Source organism: Myotis lucifugus, unplaced genomic scaffold (genome assembly GCF_000147115.1).
Source record: "Myotis lucifugus unplaced genomic scaffold, Myoluc2.0 scaffold_527, whole genome shotgun sequence".
Lineage (NCBI taxonomy): Eukaryota > Metazoa > Chordata > Mammalia > Chiroptera > Vespertilionidae > Myotis > Myotis lucifugus.
In genome coordinates, this window is record NW_005871575.1 from 116528 (window position 1) to 134745 (window position 18218).

The 18218-nt window shown below is 43.0% G+C and overlaps 1 protein-coding gene across 1 annotated transcript in view; it reads right to left on the minus strand.

Annotated features, from left to right (window-relative positions):
* LOC102436212 (LIM domain-binding protein 2-like) overlaps positions 1–17801 on the minus strand; it is a gene marked incomplete at its 3' end in the record, with an annotated part of 123252 nt that extends 105451 nt beyond the window's left edge. Inside the window, exon 1 of the mRNA XM_006103989.3 lies at positions 17462–17801. Coding sequence (XP_006104051.1) covers positions 17462–17593 — 132 coding nt within the window. The remainder of the gene's footprint in view (positions 1–17461) is intronic.
* Positions 17802–18218: the final 417 nt, after the last annotated feature.

Below are 18218 nucleotides of genomic sequence, written 5' to 3' on the forward strand. Positions count from 1 at the left end.
CACATTTCACTGCTGTATATCTCCTTACATGGTTGTCAGTTTCTGACAAGAAAGGCCCATGTCTGTTTTTAAGAACTACAATATGCTAAATACCAGCCCTCCTCAATATAGATGCACCTAATGAAGGAAGGAATGGGAATTTAATGGATCTACTCAAGAATATACAAAGGTTCCCTGTTGCTATAAAGTCATATCCAAACACCTCAACCAAGCATTCAAGGACCTCCAACACCACCCTCTGTTATACCTGAGAAGGCAGAATTTTGGCAGGGAAGGGTGTGATAGTTCATTTTATGTGTCAACTTGATTGGAACATGGGATGCCGAGATTCTATTTAAACATTATTTCTGGCTGTGTCTTTGAAGGTGTTTCCAGAAGAGAGTAGCATTTAAACTGGTGGACTGAGTAAAGTAGGCATCATCTAACTGGTTGAGAGCATGAATAGAACAAAAATGTGAGGAAAGTTGAATGAACTCTGCCTGACTGCTGAGCTGGGACACTGATCTTCTCCTTCAGACTCAAATTTAGACCATCAGCCCTCTGGCTCTCAGGCCTTCAAACTCCACCACCAGCTTTCCCAGGTCTTCAGCTTATAGATCGTAGATCATGGGACTTTCCAGCCTCCATAATTCTGTGAGCTAATACCTTCTAATAAAGCTCTTCCTGGATACACATATATCTTATAGGTTCTGTTTCTCTGGGGAACCCCAATAAATACAGAGCGAGCAGAGAAAGAACATGTCTCCCCAAGAAATAGGAAGCCAATTTAACAACTCCATGAAACTCCATTTACATTGTATTCTATGGATGTGGGGACCAAGCATAGAGTACAGTGAGAATGGCCTCCTTCAGGTATGCAGCTCTCTTCACACTTGCAGACTTCCTTGAGCAGAGGTCAGCCAACCAGATCCTATTCCTGCCCCAGACCTGTGTGCTTGATGGCATCTCAGCCTTTGTTTCCTCCAACCAGATGCCCTTCTTTTTCCCCCAACAAAACCAAGTCCTACAATCCCTGTAGAACCAATTCACTTCCAACCTGCTCCTGGACACATGCCCCCAACACTATTGTATTCATTGTATTCTAATGCCGCAGACAATTTATTTTTCATGTGTTCAATCGATATGTAGTGAATATCAATCAAATTCCAGGTCCTTTGTTAGACCCTGGATGACTAAATTAAATAAAAACAGTCCTCCTTGTACAGTTGGGTAGTTTCCACACTGCTAAAAGGCAGCTGGCCAAGAGAATAGGAGAGGGCTGAAATCCAAAACCCTTTGCCAAGCCCTTTGGGGCTAGTGTCTGCCAGGAAGTCCAGAAAGCCTTCCCTTTGTAGGCTCATCCAGATGCAATACCTTTTACTAAATCACATAAATATGTCCTATGGGCTGCGGTGCCTAGAAAGACAGCCACTGTGCTTGTCCATGGTGAGCTTACAGTTAGTTGAGTTTAAGCTTCTGGACCTGCTACTTTTCTCATATTCTTCATTCAGTCAAGAAAGGTCTAGTGCAGCCGTGGGCAAACTATGGCCCGCGGGCCGGATCCGGCCCATTGGAAATGAATAAAACTAAAAAAAAAAAAGACTGTACCCTTTTATGTAATGATGTTTACTTTGAATTTATATTAGTTCACACAAACACTCCATCCATGCTTTTGTTCCGGCCCTCCAGTCCAGTTTAAGAACCCATTGTGGCCCTCGAGTCAAAAAGTTTGCCCACCCCTGGTCTAGAGCATCTCTTCTGCACCCGGCCCTGTGTTCTGTGTTGCTCATACAGAGATGAGCCAGGCATGGTCCCTGAGTGCAAGAAGGCCATGGTGATGTGAAATTCACAGTGGATTCCCAGTGTGCATGCATTGAGGAACCAAAGACCAAATCAACAATCAATGAGAAGGTTTCAGTAGTGCCTTTCATATGACCCAAGGCCAGGGTTTAACCTCTCTGGGCCTCAGTTTCTCCAGCTGTAAAATGGGGCACTGTCTGGAGACCCAGTAGAATTGAGATGTGAAAATCAACTTGGGTTCAAGCCCTTGCTCACTGTGGAACCCTGGACTAATTACTAAGTGTCTCTCAGCCTTAGTTTCCTCATCTGAAAAAAATGGGGATAATACTACTATTTCCCACACTGATGTGCGGCTTAATTGCAACAATGGTGTGAAGCACTGACCTGGGGAGACTAGCACGAAGCAAACACTCAATAAATGTACAGCAGGATCATCATTGCTTCTGCTCTTGAATTTCTGAGATTCTATTGTTTGCTGATCCAACCCCCTGCCTTCAGTTTGATGGATTTCTAACTATTCGACACTTCACATGATCTGTTTTCTTCCTAAACTTTTCTCAATGTTATCTAGCTATAAACCATAGTTGTAGGAGGAGGATTTTTTAAAAAGATTAACTAAGTAGCAATCTGAAAGTTTGACAAAAATTACTATTCAATTCCTAGTTAAGCATGAAATTTTCTACCCTACATTCAAACAATCTCTCATGGCCTAGAGGGAAAAAAGGATTATTTTTGCCATATCTTGGCATTTTAAGTAGGCTTAGAGGAGTAGCCTTTTTTCTTTGTCCCTCACCCACAGTTAGGATTACAATAGGCTAAAGGGCCTGGTTGCAGCCATTGCTGGGGCATTAATGCTGCCTGGCTTTAGCTCTCTGGTTTTGGATATTTAAGCAGCTTAATTGCTCTAAAGATCACCAGATATGCAGCATCATCAAAAAGTTAGCAGTGCCCTAGATTAAAAATACAGGGAATATTTGAGTCACACTGTATATAACATAAAGTGTGAGTGTGCACGTGTGTGTGTGTGTGTGTGTGTGTGTGTGTGTGTGAATAGCACAGTCTCCGCTAGGGTACCTTCCATTCTCAATGCAATCAGCAGCCCAGTCTTCCCCAGCAGGGCACTGGCCACCCTTTGCAGTAAGTGCTTGTTAAGTAGCTGGCTGCCTTCCCCACTAGGCTGTGAGCATCCTGAGGGCAGGGCACTCTGTAGTCCTCCATCACTGAGCACATTAATAGAAAAACTCAATACTTAGTGAAGGATGAATGAGCCAATGCAATCCCATCGTGGACACCACAGGGTGCCACAGTGAATGTTACTTCTTAAATGGTTTTAAAATCAAAGCCATAATAAAAGTAACAGCACAGTTCTTTCTTCTCTCCTTTTCCCCTGCCTTCATTAAAAACAAACAAAAAAAATCACAGGAAATAGAGAATTAAGACTGGAAACCATCCCCCATCCGTTCTCTCCCACTTCCCCCTTCTCTCATTATACCAACAGTATCTGGTATCCCTTCAAGGAGCTCTCTGGAGACCGGGTAATATTATATATGGTTGGGCTCCATGGAAATACAATGGAGTGAATTAAGGCAGAGATTTCAGTTTCTAACTATAAATGTCTTGACATATTTTCCTTCCAGACAAACGCCTAGAAATATAATAAACTATGTTTTAATGTTTATTTGTTTCAAATACAGTCTTTTTTCCCCCCAACACACAAATGCGAAGTTTTGAGTCTAGAAAAAAATTGGTTTAAATCACCATCGCAGCAAAGCAGCTTTTAAAATAGAGCACACAAGTGATCATTTCAAAGCAGTTTAACGCACTTAGGCGACAGGCATTCACCGTCTCTTCCGAATAACCTAACACCTTAAGCTTATTTTCTAGTCTTGGTTCAGATACATTTTAACCTTTCTAAAAACAACAACAACAAAACCTGCGGGCCCAGGGAGCTGGCTGAACTCTGTAATTGTAGTGCATCCTGCATTTGCATTCTGAGGTCCTTGTACCGCCAGGAAAAAACAATCCCGGGCCTCCTTTCATGTGCAGGTTGTAAGACAATGGTACCAGGGCTCTAGGAGGCCAGGGCCGGGTCTCCAGCTCCAGCCACTGTTTGTGTAAAAGCAAGAGGCCATGACTCAGCAAGCTCCCTCCACCAAGGGAGGGAGAGAAAGAGCAGAGGCTGGATGGAGCCGGTCAATACACGAGATTTACCTTGATCTTATTTTTAATGTGTAGGTTAAAACAGAAAGGAACAGTCCACCTAATGGGAAGAGGGGACTCTGGAGCCAACGAAAGAACCTTGCTCCTATCTCATCTAATCCAGAGCCATCCAAAAAGAAAATGGGCTCAGGAAAGGGAAAGATTTATCCGAGGCCACAGGATCAAGTTTGGGGAGGGGCGGAGGGAGGTGTGAGAAGAGTTCAGGAAACACTGCTAAAATGAACAAAAGTCAGCCCGGCTGGCTGTGGCTCAGTGGTTGAGCATTGACCTAGGAATCAGGAGGTCTCGGTTCTATTCCCAGTCAGGGCACATGCCTGGGTTGCAGGCTCGATATGCAGGAGGCAGCCAATCAATTATTCTCTCCAATCATTGATGTTTCTATGTCGTTCTCCCTCTCCCTTCCTCTCTGATATTAATAAAAACACATTTTAAAATAAGCAAATAAAATGAACAAAAGTCTGTGGGCCTGTCTGTTGTGACATAAAGTGTCAAGTAGAGAAGGGAAAAGCCACCGGTTCTTGACAATTTATCTCCATGATCTCATATATTGTTCAGCATGTTCCTCTGATGTTGGCACATTGTTGTTCCCATTGGGGAAACTGAGGCTCAGACCCACGCTGCATGTGCTGGAGGGGGTAGGACTTCAACCCCCCTGCCTTCTCTCTCCCACTCAGCCTGTCACTTGACTCACTGCCACACACACTGGGTCCAGTCCAGGGTGGCTGCCAGCTCAGGGAGCCTTCCCAGCAGCCTCAGTGCATCACTCTGGGCTCCCAGTTCTGTCTGGGCTGGAGGCCCTGGGGACCACCCTCTGAAATGCCTACTAAAAGTTTCATGGACCACACCTGGGGGACAAATAAATTGTCCCTGGGCAACTTACATAACCTTGGCTTACGGTAATTTTGCATCTTTTAAAAAAAATGCCATGAAAAATCCATCCTTTGCCTCAGACATACAAGGCTAAAAATAGCTCAGTCAGCCAGTAAGTGTGTGTGATTTTTCCTTTGTGCATCTCCCCATCCACTGACTCCTTCCTCTCAGCAGATGAATGTGCTCCAAGACACACCGCCAGTCCACCCCCCACAAAGTGACCAGAGGGATCTGCTCAAAGGCAGATCAAACTGTTTCAGTGCCTAGGCAACAAATAAATAAATAAATATTTTCATCAGTTCCCTTTGCCCAGTAGGGTATGCGGACCCAGTGCTAGTCTAAGTGCTTTAAAGGACTAACTAAAGTCCCTATGAGGAAACCAAGGCACAGAGACATTCAATAATCATGCCAGGGCCCTGTTTGTACTCACCATGCTGAAGTTCAATAGTCTCTAAAGGGTAAGGACCAAAGCCTTCACAATCTGGTCTCTACTTCCTCTCCAGGTTTTTCTCCCACCTCCCCCACCAACCCCACTCTACACATACACTGAGTGGCCAGATTATTATGACCCTCCATCAGTACTTCATTGACACTTTCAAAAATACTGAATATTGAAAACTTCCTAAGCAAATACTCTCAAGGTTTTATTAATATTATTTGCATAACTAATTCACTTCATTGTACTGATGGGGTGGTCATAATAATCTGGCCGGTCATAATAATCTGGCCACTTCGTGTACATACACACTGTCCTGCATACAGCCATGCCAAAGTCCTCCCCTTCCTCAAACAGAACACCACCTTCCAAGGCTCAGTTTCTCTGCATGTGCCATTCCTTCTGCCAAAAACACACCACCCTTCACAAACTGCAAACTCCTACTCATCCCTCAACACTCTTCTCCCTATGAATCCTTACTGTGTGCTCTCACTACTCTTGCACCACATATGGTAGATGTTCAATATCCTCTAAAGAAATAGGCCATAACAGTGACAATAAACAACTACAGTGTGAAGGCACTATGCTAATCACTTCATAAGAATTATATCACTCGATCTTCATAAAAACTCAAAGACATAGATTCTATCATCATCCACCCATTACTCATGAGGGCTACCTGGGCACAGAAGGGTAAACTAGCTTACTCAAGCTCATACAAATAGCAAGTAGAGAAATAAGTCTGCTTGACTCCAGAAGGTAACCACTTAGAGCTAATGCTGTGGTCCTATTTCACACCACAACAGCACTGCCATAGAACTGCCTGTGTATGAGGCTTATTTATAAAGTGCACACTACCCGTATCAACACTGTGAAAACTCAGAATCTAGTGACAATATGGCTACCTCTGTGAAATATGCCTTTTAAAAAAAGACTGCTATGGGCCACAGAGAATGTCAACTGTCATGAAGGATATGAACATGGGTAAGATGATACCTGACCCCAAGGAGCTCTTTGATCCAGTGAGAAAAATAAGACAACCTTGCATACAGCTCATGACACAGCCCACTCTGCCAGACATCACTTTTCTCCTTGAATTGAACATATGCCCTTCAATGGTGTCATAAATTAACTTGCTGTACCCTGACCTCCTGGTTCTACTAGTATAGGTTGTTAATTTTTAAAATACAAACATATGTGTGAATAATTCAGGCAATAATTATATTTTGAGAACACAGTGAAATACTCAAAATTTTAGTGAAAAGAGTTGGTCAAAAGGATGTTCAATAAGTTTCTAAGTGTGTAAGCATTAATGTATATCTTTGTGTGCTTAGGTTTATATGCTAAAATGCTACAAGCTATTTTTGCATAGAATTAAAGACAATTTATATTTACCTCTTTGTACATCATTATGTTTTACAAATACTCTATGCTGAAATTGTACCATGTTTTTTAAAGTCAGAAGTATACTTAAAGCATATGCAACTTTATGTTAACTCAATTGGCAAGGAAAGCAATCATAAATTCGAAAACAATGGAAGTTCGTGATGAGTTTTTCAACATCAATAGCATGTACTAATTGGAAAACTGAAAATGGAGAAAGAGGTCTGAAACATGAAAGTTTTTGTAGGGTTGAAGTACAAATTGGTGGTTGGTAAGAGTGTTTAATTTGGCCAGTTCCTGGTCTTTCCCTTAGCAACTAGCACGATGGTTTGGAAAACCTGAGACCACGTCTGGATCAGCAGCCCTGAATAGTCCAGGTGAGCCCCTGAGTTCTGGTCTTCCTTATTCAGGGGCTTGGGCTAGAGAATCTCTCATGTCTATTCCAGCCCCGAAATGCTAGGAGTCAGCTAATTTGGGCATGGTAACTCCACCAAATGTCCTCCATCAGAACCTCTCAAAAGCAGGTGATATGCACCAACTGCTTAATTTCAACATCAAGCAAGAAATTTCCAACTGCAGGGTCATCATGGCTAAAATTATAAGGCATAAGAAGAGTTTTGTGTGTGTATGTGTGTGTGTGTGCACTGCCAAATGGCCAGTCTTGTTGATTAGTTCAGCTTTATTTTTGCTTTCGCCAACACCAATTTTCAGTCTCAAGATGAAATCCTCATGAGTCCTAAGACCTGTATCAGGAAGCAAAATGTAGCAAAGACTACCTTCTCCAGAAAAACCAGTGTGTGTGTGTGTGTGTGTGTGTGTGTGTGTGTGTGTGTGTGTATGTATGCAAACAATTTATGTTTGAGCTATGTAAAATCATTTTATAGAAAGGTTAATTAAAAATTATTAATGTGGAACCCTATATACAAATCTCAGGTGACCTGGCCAATGAAATGAAGTACAGGAAGATATGTGTAATTTAAAGAATTCAATTTAAAAAAACCAAGGAGGCTCTACACTGAAACTAGTGGGACAGACCAGCACATTAGAGGCAGGTAGCTTTCCTACCCATCAACCTGATTCCTCTGGCGGGAAAGATGCCCCATGGTGCCATTCAGCACCTCACCTGCTCCACCCTTGCGCTTTTTCACTGCTTTAAAGAGCAAGCCACAAGGTGTCACAGTGGAGCAGTTGGCAGGGCCATTATCAGTCCAGACATGCAGGGGGCACTTCAGACTCCGACCAGTGCTGACACAGCTCTCAGGGAGAAGTCCGTGCCAGCTGCCAATGGAGAAGTGTCCCTTGTTAGACAAAATGGCCAGTCAAGGCAGCAGGTGTGTGCTCCCTAGGTCTCCCCTAGGGCCCTGTTCAGATGGCCCTGCAAAGCCCTGGGGAAAGGGAACATTTCAACCTTCTGTTGTCTCCACTGCGTTCATACATGGGGCAATCCCGAACACAGCTTTTTCCCAAAAGAATGGAGTGCCCATGTTCCTCATATTGGTCAATTCTTATTAACCACAGGTATGTCCAAGAGAGGATGATAACCTGGACTTTGGGGAAAGCATGGCCACAAGAAGGTACATGATCATCGTGTCATCCTGACCATATGAAGGTGGGAATCCCTGATGGCATTATCCCATATCATGAGAACACCAAACCCACAAGTCCTGCAACATATCACTGCAAGGTTTGTTCATTAAATTGAATATGCTACTGCGGGCCATGTAACAATATTTTTAAAGACATTTTTAAGAAATCAAGCAAAGTTTTGCTTTACTTACACTACTTAATTTGCAGATACGATGGAGAATAAGGACAGCCTATCATCATAGCAGCCTCACTTACTGACACTTGCTACAGACCAGGCATTTTACAGGCATTAGCTATTCACTCCCACCCTAAAACTTGGGCTAAGGAAACAAAGGCACAGAAAGGTTAAGGAGCTTCCCTAAGATCCTATAGCAACCAGGAGGCAAAGCCAGGACTTGGATCCGAATTTTGACTTATTGTAAGTCATACTTCAGTTCAGATCTTTATATTCTAGGCATGCCCCTCTTTTCACTGCAAAGGAAAAGAAAAACACTGGTGGAAAAAATTGTGCACAAACACAATCTGATTGGGGCGAGCATCTCTCTCTCTCTCTCTCTCTCTCTCTCTCTCTCTCTCACACACACACACACACACACACATGCACACACACAGGCCACCACCACTACCACCATACAGCTAACACAAAGTTATTATAGACCACAAAGTAATATACTAACATAACTTCCCATATTTTGTTGTGCAAATCACTTCAAATAAGCTAATTAATGGCCCTGAAAGCACTTTCCTAAAATGCAAAGTGCTCCAGGAAATGTAAGGTATTATCATGATTCTTATCATAATTCATGGCTATAGGCCCTAAGGTAGATAGATACAAAGATAAAGGAGTGGTGGAAATATCAAATGAGGGGGAAAAAACAGTAGAATAAGTTCAAAATTTTTAATCAGAACTCAGAGATTCCCAAAAGACACTTACGAAATAAGCAAGCAAGAAAATATCACCTATGAAGGAAATTATCAGGGCATGTGATAGAAAGTGAGTGGGCAGGGGGCTAATTGGAATTAGGTGATCAAGGAAGAAGGGCTCCCTGGGACATGTAACTTGATCCTTAGAGGAACCACTAAGTGCTGGGACTCAGCCTCATTGCCATTATTTTCTGTGAGATATTTGATTACCTGCAAGGAAGGCCAACACATTGCCAAATTCTAATGCAAATTAGACCTCCTCATACTGATACGGGTTATGATGGAGGAATCCACGTATCCCTTCTACCACTGAGGGCAAAGGTGTTGAGATGTGAAGGAGCTTGGCAAGTAATGCATCCAAAGCAAGCCCCTTGTGGCTGGAGTCTGGGGGAAAAGTGGCAGGAGTTAAGACTGGGCCATCAGGAAGAAACAGATAAATAGAATCTTAAAGCTAGAGCAAAGGGTGTAGAGCTTATGCTAGGAATGAGGGGAAGCTGGAGAGTGGCATGATCTGATTTGTGCTTTAAAATACCTCCTTGGCTGCTTGTGGGGAATGGAGTGTAGGAAGAGGGAGGGCAATTAGGAGGCCATCCTAAACCTGAAGACCGGATAGGGCTTGTGACATCACCACAACAGGGCAGGTGCCTCTTCTTCAGAGGGGTCTGCCAGGTTTTTAATTCTAAGTCTTCTGTGTTTACCTGGAAGACTACAACTTTCAATTAGGCTGGTCAAAGTAGAGGTACAGAGAGGGCGGAGGGCGGCTGTTGGGGCCTCCAACATGGCATGCGTGGCCTTCAGCTTGCTTTGGAAGAGAACATCGAGTGGGGGAGTGAGAAAATCCAGCTGCTGGATACGTCCACGCATGGACTCAGTTCCCCTCCCTGAGCCTCAGTTCCCTTCTCTTTAAAGGAGAACCACCAGAATGCCTGCATCTTGGGCTTGGGCGTAAGTCAAATGAGGAGGCCCATCTTATCTCCAATAATTGGCAGGTATTTACAGACAATGGCCAAGGTGGCTACAGCAGGGCAGAAAGGAAGCATCACTCCTCCACACAGAAATGCAGAGACACACGATGTGGAGAGATTGCCTCTCAGGAGAGGACCAAACCAGGAGAGTGGGAGTCAAAGCAGGCTGGGGTTCTTTCCTCTCTGTGCCTTCGTGTTCTCTAAAATTCCAAGTTGATTACCCGAAAAGGAAGCCAATGCCGCATCAAATTCTAACTATAGTTTAATCTCCTCACCCTTACATGTGGAAGGGAGCGGTGCCACCAAAAATGAAATGGTTTTTATAGGCATCCTACTACTCTTTAAAATGATTAAAAGACCATCTTCCACAGAGCTTGCCTAAGAAGAGTCAAGCACTGGATGAAAATCTAAGTATTTTTCAAGTAAAATAATTAAACTTTTAGACGACTATGCATAAGACTCCATAGAAATTCCAGTGATTCTTCAGATAATGCCCCTTCAAGGAATAGTAACGATATTTGTTCTTCAATGGGGAGTGTGATTTTGGTTCTGTTTTTTCATACGTTCCATCTCTGGCTCCCTCCTCTGGAATTTCACATGGTTCTTTTTGAAATCAAGCATTTGAGAGACAAACAGTTTATCTGAGTTAGGTGGATGGGGTCAACTTTCCAGCCACTACCAAAGTCAACCTGTCCTAGAAAAAACCATACATATTTACCTAATAAATGTCCACACGTGAAACTAGAATTCTAGCTATTATTGCTTATCTCAAGAGAGTTGCTATAGCAGAGTGGTTAACAGCATAACCCCTAACACTAAACTACCATCTGCATGGCCTTGGACAACTTACTTAACCCCTGTGTCCTCATCAGTGAAAATGGGGATGTTAACAGCACCTGTCTCAGAGGTGATTACGAGGGTCACATGAGCTGACCTAAAGGCACTTAGCACCATGGCCCAACAGGTTCTAAACACTCCATAGAAGCTAGTTATGATCACCACGCCTACCTTTCCGAAGTGTGTCTGCCTTTCAATACATTCGCACACTCATACTACCCTGTGGATTACTCTACCATAGTACCTCACTGTAAGAGCTGGTCTGGCGGTCTCCCTTCGTGACCAATTGTAAGCTTCTGGATGACAGAAAATGTCTTCGTCATCTATTTTCCGACTCTGGTATTGGCATCGCCAGAAGTATGGGGGTTCTTAAAGAATGATGGGATTTTGTTTTAAATGTTAATAGTTGCCTATGTTCAGATGCATGGTGCTAGAATTTAAATTAAAAAATAAACACACACACACACACCACATAACACCTAGGATCAAACAAATAAAAACAGGAGAGAGAGAGAGAAAAAAAAGAGAGTGAGAGGGAGAAAGGAATAAAGGAAAAGAAAGAAAGAAAAAAAGAAAGGGAAAAAGAGAATAACAACAAAAAAGGCACATGTCATATCTGTGGAATATATTTTAAATCTCTGTGTACTGACACTTTCTGAAAGACATTGTTTTTCAGGATCAATTATGTTTTGAGACCCACCATCCAAATCCAAATAAGTATGTTTATGAATCTTGTTCATGCCGATGTATAAAGTTGAATGTTTGAGGTTGTTTGTTTTATGTTTTGTTTGCTCGTTCGGAAAGGGGGTGTTTTGTGCTCCTTGTGAAAAATGAGTTTACGTGGACAAATGCAATAAAAGGAGATTTATTGCCCTGCTCTCCATACAATTTAAATTAATTTCTTTCTGAAACCCAAACAGCAAGCTAAACGCGTAAAAAAATGCATACTGTTTTTTGTCCTATATCATAATTTACGCACCAAAAAGGGAGAAATAGAAATGTGCATTGATTCTAGGCAGATAAGAATCTGTGTTGAATGTGAGTTGAGAGGGTTTTTTCCCCTCCATGGCCTCCTCCAAATAGTTAGTTTGCAGCAATTTTTAATTAAAAACAGTTCCCATAGTAAGAATATGGAAAGAAAGGGGGGGAAAAAGACCTCAGGAAAATAAAATCCGTACAAGAGTCCTGCAGTGTGTTTTCTGAGGCCATGTAGAGAGCCTGAAAAATAAGAGTTTGCAAGTTCTCCTTTTTAAAACTGCACTTTTGGTTTCATTTAACATTTTCAAAATAGCTTTCCTTACTACTACCAACACCCCATCCCCCCACCCCTCACCACCCCCCTTCACAAAACTTGGAAAGTTCTGTGTTTAACACTGAAAATCATTCATACGCTTCAGAGTAACAGCAACATTTTTCTTTCTAAATTTCTAGGGGGAGAATAATTTCCAAGTTATCACAAAGCATTTTTCACCCCCCCCCCACCTCCCGCCACCTAGCCAAAATACCTAATCTCATTTTAACTAGGCTCCATCTGAGCATCAATGATACTGAGCTCTCCATGAATAAACATGATGTTACAACGTGAAACCCTGTGACTGAAGTATATAAAAATGTAGCTGAAAGAAAAGGCTGGGAGCCCCCACCCTCTCCCACCCCCTCCCCAGGGAGTTGGAGAGTTGAACTGAGAAGGGGTGAAAAGCAGCAGATTTAAATTTCAAGGTCTTCAACCATTTTTACCATTCCTATTAAACCCTATAAAACTAAACACTGTAATTCTAATAAAATCCTTGTGTGTGCAGCTTCCAACTGTAGTCACTTTTCTCTTTTGGAGTGGGGTGTGTAATAGTGACAAAAGAAAAAATAAATCTCAAAACAGCAGAAACACAGAATGGAACCCACACCCTTCCCTGATGTGTGTGGTATTTTATTAAAATGAGTATCCTAACAACGTGAAAAATATATACTTACAAACATCTTCATTAAAGCGGAGACATATTTTGTCAATTTGTATGAGGAAACAAGGTATAGCAAAGTTATCAACAACAAGGATTTTTACAATTTCACTGATCAAGTTTCTTAAATTCTGTAATAAGCCAACATTAGTGAAATCCCTTTGCTAACAATGAAAGTCCTTATGATGGGCCCCATATTTCCCCTATATTTTCATCCCATAGCACAGACCTCAAGAAATTTTAAAAAATAGTTTTTTGTCATTCTGGAAGCTTTCTACAGAACAAATTCTGAAGTCTTTAGAACACATTTTCATATCCTATCTGACTGTACTTGATGTGCAATACTAAATTATATCACAGTGCAGTCCTGTACATCTGGGACAGCAAGACCATCAAATGCTTGAATTTGGGGAGACACCAGGTCAACTCCTGGTGGCTAACACAAGGGAAAATGAAACTCCCTTCCACTGCCTGGGAATTGCACTGGTCAACAGTGACACAGATCTCAGAGTTTTTCTTAATTTCATTTAAAAAGGGGGGAAACACCCACACATTTCTTTATAAAATTTCACTGAGATTCTGATGTTGCAAAGAAATTTTATTTGCCAGAACAGCCAACAGCATTTAAACTTTTTTTGTGTTTTGGTTGGTGTTTTTTTGTTTGTTTGTTTGCTTTGCCATGCATCATATTCTGTTAAAAAGAGATGAGGTTCTAAAACCTTTGACACTGGCTTTCTTTTGCCGTAAAGATTAGAGATCTAAATAACCTCATGATGAAGTAAATGTGGATAATATGGGGGTGAGTGGAGGAAGCGGATGCCCAGAGCAGCTTCACGGGGTACCAGGCCGCCAGAGGCATTCGAAATTGTGTTTCTCAGGAAAGGTGCTAATTTCATGATATCATTCTCAAACTCTCCTCTTTCATCTATTGATTCATTGGCCATGGGCTAGTTAACAAACGTTTATTGAGTACCTACTTTGTCCCAGGAATTCCTTGCTCCAAGAGCCAGCTTTAAAGAAGACTGGCAGGGTCTCTGTCTTCAACACTTCCTCCACGATTAGCCTATTATTTCAATACCATTTGTGATTTTGAACTAAATACTAGGAGCAAGAAAATAATGATTATACTCCCCTCTAGTTCACAATACTTTCTCATGCCAAAGCAAACCAAACCTGGGACTTTTTCGCACTGTCTGAATTTTTTAATTCAAGGGCTTTGCAAGGAATTTGCCGATGAGGACCCAAGGTCCAAACCAACCAGTTAGTATATTACAGAAACAAACAAGATTAATGCCAATCTAATGCTCTTTAAACTAAAAACTACTCAGCTCCTGAAGGGGGTGGATTTGACTTACGTGGAAGAAATGCACAAACTCCCGTGAGAGGATGCCCTGACTGACATTCAGCAATAGAAGGGGAGCCCGTAAAAACCAGGGTTCTTTACTACTCTCCTTCTTGTCCATGAAAAAGGGAGTTTCCAGGAAACTTCTAAGAACTTGATCTTCAATTTATTCCTCACAGAATGACTGGCTACAATTCCTTCCTAGCCAAGTCAACACTGAAAAAGGAATGGGGAGTTGACAGTATTACCTAGGTGTGCCTGTGTGGGTGGTGTTAGGAGTCAATAAAGTAACGCTATGTAATATAGGGCCCCGAACCAGGAGAGAAAGAAGAAAGGCTGAGTCTCTCTTGCCCAATGGTTGGATGCATTGGTTAAATTCTGAAAGTAATTGCTCAACAATCTATTTGACTGTGTGTGTGAATAAACTAGTAATTCTTGCTGGGTAGTATGGTATTTTATCCCAACCAAGCCATCTCTGGCTCAGAACAACTTTATAATAAGTAACTATTGTGGGTTAAGGTACTATATAACTTTTTTCCTAAATACTTTCTTTTCCAATTCCAAACCATGATCAAAATTTAATATTTAATGTGAATATTTAAATATCTTAGGAGCACCCTGGCTGGTGCGGTTCAGTTGGTTGGGTGTCATCCCCTGCATGGAAGGGATGCAGGTTTGATTCCTGGTCAGGGCACATGTCCAGGTTTCGGGCTGGATCCTGAATCCCTGGTAGGGGCATGCAGGAGGCAGCTGATGGCTGTTTCTCTCTCTGTGTCCTTCTGCCTTCCTCTCTCTCTCTAAAAAAAATCAATTGAAATATATTTAAAAAGTAATAAATATCTTAAGAGCAATTATATGATTCTTTTTTCATATGAAATAAAAAGGAAAAAAGTATGGCTCTAGGTTCATGACATCAGTTATGCTTGGCAAAGAAAAAAAGAAGTGTCAGGGCAATTATTTGGTTAATTAAAGAAAAGATCTACTTAAGGGAGTGGGGAGGAGCATGTTAGGGTTGGCCCTAGGACACACCAGGAAAAAGTTAAACTGCTTTTCTGTCACAGGCAGGGAGGTTTACACACATGTTTAAGATCTGTCTTAGCAAGCTTTTCTCTCCAGGTTCTTGAGTTATGAAGCAGTTTTTCTACTAAGAAGAAATCTTTAAAAGTAATACCCCATAATCCAAAAAGTTAGGAATACCTGAGGTGAGCTCTCAAAAAAAAAAAAAAAGAAAAAGAAAAAAGAAAAGAAAGGTAACAATGTGCCATTTTTAAGAAACATAACATGAATGGGGACTTTTCAAAGGTTTCCTCTCAAATGTGAAATAAAGTGGGGACCTTGTTGCATCCTGAGGCGGGGATGGAGTGGTCTCCCCATGAGACTCTTAGCTGAGCCCTGGCCAAGTGAAAATTAAAGGCACAGGGGAGCACAGGTATCCGAGAACCCTGCCTGCTCTCCTAGCCCAGGCGGACGGGAGGTAAACCTCTTCCCACAACTCCTCCAAAACTTTCCACAATGTGAAGTGGACACAGGTTATTTTTAAATCCTGTTGCTCTTCAAGAATTGAGCCATCATGGCCCTTGGTCTCTCTTTTTAAAGTAATACTATTTCTAAGACATTTATATATAAAATTTATGTTGCAATGAATGTGTGTGTGTGAACTATAAGACAGTTTATACTCTCCTAATTCTGAAAGCAAGCTACAGCCACCAATAGTTTATGTAGGCACTCAAGATTGCAGCACACAGTGGCAAAGGTCTGAGAGATATACAAACTGTAACACACAAGTACATACAGCAACACACACAAATGTCATTGGCGGCCAACAGCTCACCACTCTAAGCAAAACAGTTTCTACTTCTGGAAAGACTGACTTCCAGGGAGAGCAACAGTGTCCTCATTTATATTTAACACCGATGGAGTTAGTAACATATAAAGAAAATAGTGATCAAGACAGGCCAGTTAAAAAAGCAATCAGTCCTTGTCCAGCAGGTAGCCAATCAGAAAGCAGGTCACATCTTGTTAGCTGTATTATAATAATACGGTAAGTGTCATGAATGCTCCATGGCTCCGTTGACAATTCAAGCAAGTGTGTTTTATTTTCTCCTGCAGCCTCAGGTGAGTTCCTTTCCAGAGTTGGGAGTCACTCTTCAATCTAAAATTCCACCAAAGCTCTTCCCTAAAAGCTCTTTGCCATGCACCCTCTGGGCATTTGATCTCTACAGACAAGACTGACTTCCCAGCGATTTCTACTTCCTAAAGTGACTTTGGTGCACCGACCAAGAACTCCTTACAACACTTCAACACAAAGCCCCAACTTCCAGGCACAGGGACAGCCCAGGAGCAGGACCTGCCCGCAGAGCCAGCACAGAGAAAAAGTCAGCTGGCATTAAATATTCAAATTGCAGGAGGCAGCTTGGAGTTTTGCATTTACAAAGTTCTCAAAGTCCTGTTCTCCTCTCTGCTCCCAGAGTTGCTGGCCCCTAGGCTGAGGCTCCCTCGTTCAGGCACAAAATCCCAGATATGCCAAAACTCCAGCTGGGTTGACTGCTGAGCCAGCTCCAGAGGAAGGTAGAGCCCTTAGGAGACACTCCCATCCCCATAGGAGAAAGTCAAGAACCCCCTTGCCCAAGCAACCGGTTTCAGAATTTAACAAGGAAATCTACAGCCCTGTCCCCACCAGGGCTAGTTCGGAAAAGTACTCGGGGTCACTCTTCTGCCCCCTTCATCTCGATTTTGATGACTTTAAAAAGCCAATGCAAGTCAAAACACACTTCCCCTGGGATGTGTTAACAAATTATTCTGCGGGATACAAAACGATCACAAAATCCCTTGGAATTCTCTCTCAAGACACGCTTGTTCACTGGCCGCCTGGGAGCCTGCAACCCCGGGAGTTCTGGGACAGCAGCCTGTCTGGAGACCCCACCAGCCAGGCAAGTGCTGGGCTGTCGGTTTCAAGATTCCAGCAGAAACTGTCCCCCGCTCTAAGAGTTGCTGCGCCTGGAAAGCCGGCGTTCAAACTAGTGGCTCCATCCTGGCGCTTGTTTCCACGTAGGTGGTAGTATCTAGCGGGACACTTCCCACGGAATTCAGTCGGCATCCCCGGGCAAAGCCCCTGCACAGTTCTCCGAAAATACACACAAACACACGCCGGGGTGGAAGTACTTACCTCTGTGCGAGACTGCAGTCTCTTGTTCATCTCGTAGATTCGGTACTCTGGCTGTACCATGTAGGGTGTGTGTCTCCTATAAAATGGGCCGAAAGGAGAAGAATAGAAGGGGTCGTGTGGCGTGCTGGACATCTTGCCTGCTTGTGGAAAATCAAGCTACACAGAGTAACAGTAACGTCCATGCAGAGCACATGGGCTGTGTTCCTCGCAGTACAAAGTAGACGCACGCACACGCGCTCACACACACACAGCGGCAGGCAGGCAGGCTGAGCACACTGGCTGGGAGCTGCTCTCGGAGCCCTCTACAGCGAGAGGAGCGGGAGCGAGGAGGAGGGAGGGTGGGAGGGAGGAGGGAGGGAGGGAGAGCAGGCAGAGGGAGAGAGCAGGAGCTCTGGAGAGGAGGGCGGGTGGGAGGGAGGAAGGAGGGAAGGAAGGAAGGAGGGAGAGGAAGGGAGGAAGAGAGAGAGGGAGAGAGGGAGAGGGAGGGAGGGGGGGGAGAGCTGGATAGCTTTAGGCACCACTGCTTGTTTTTAAAGAAGCAGTTTGTGGAGAGGTCATTTCCTGTCCACACTGTAGAGGAGTTCAAAAATATAATTCTCCTCACAGGCTGACAGAGGTCTAAGGTTTGGTTTTAATTTTTTCCCTCCAGCCAGGACCCTTCCCCACCTGATTGCTGAGCTTGTTAGCACATAGGTGGTTGCACGGGCTGCCTGAGCCACTCACCCCTGACAGCCACACTGTGGTCATGTGTCAGAAA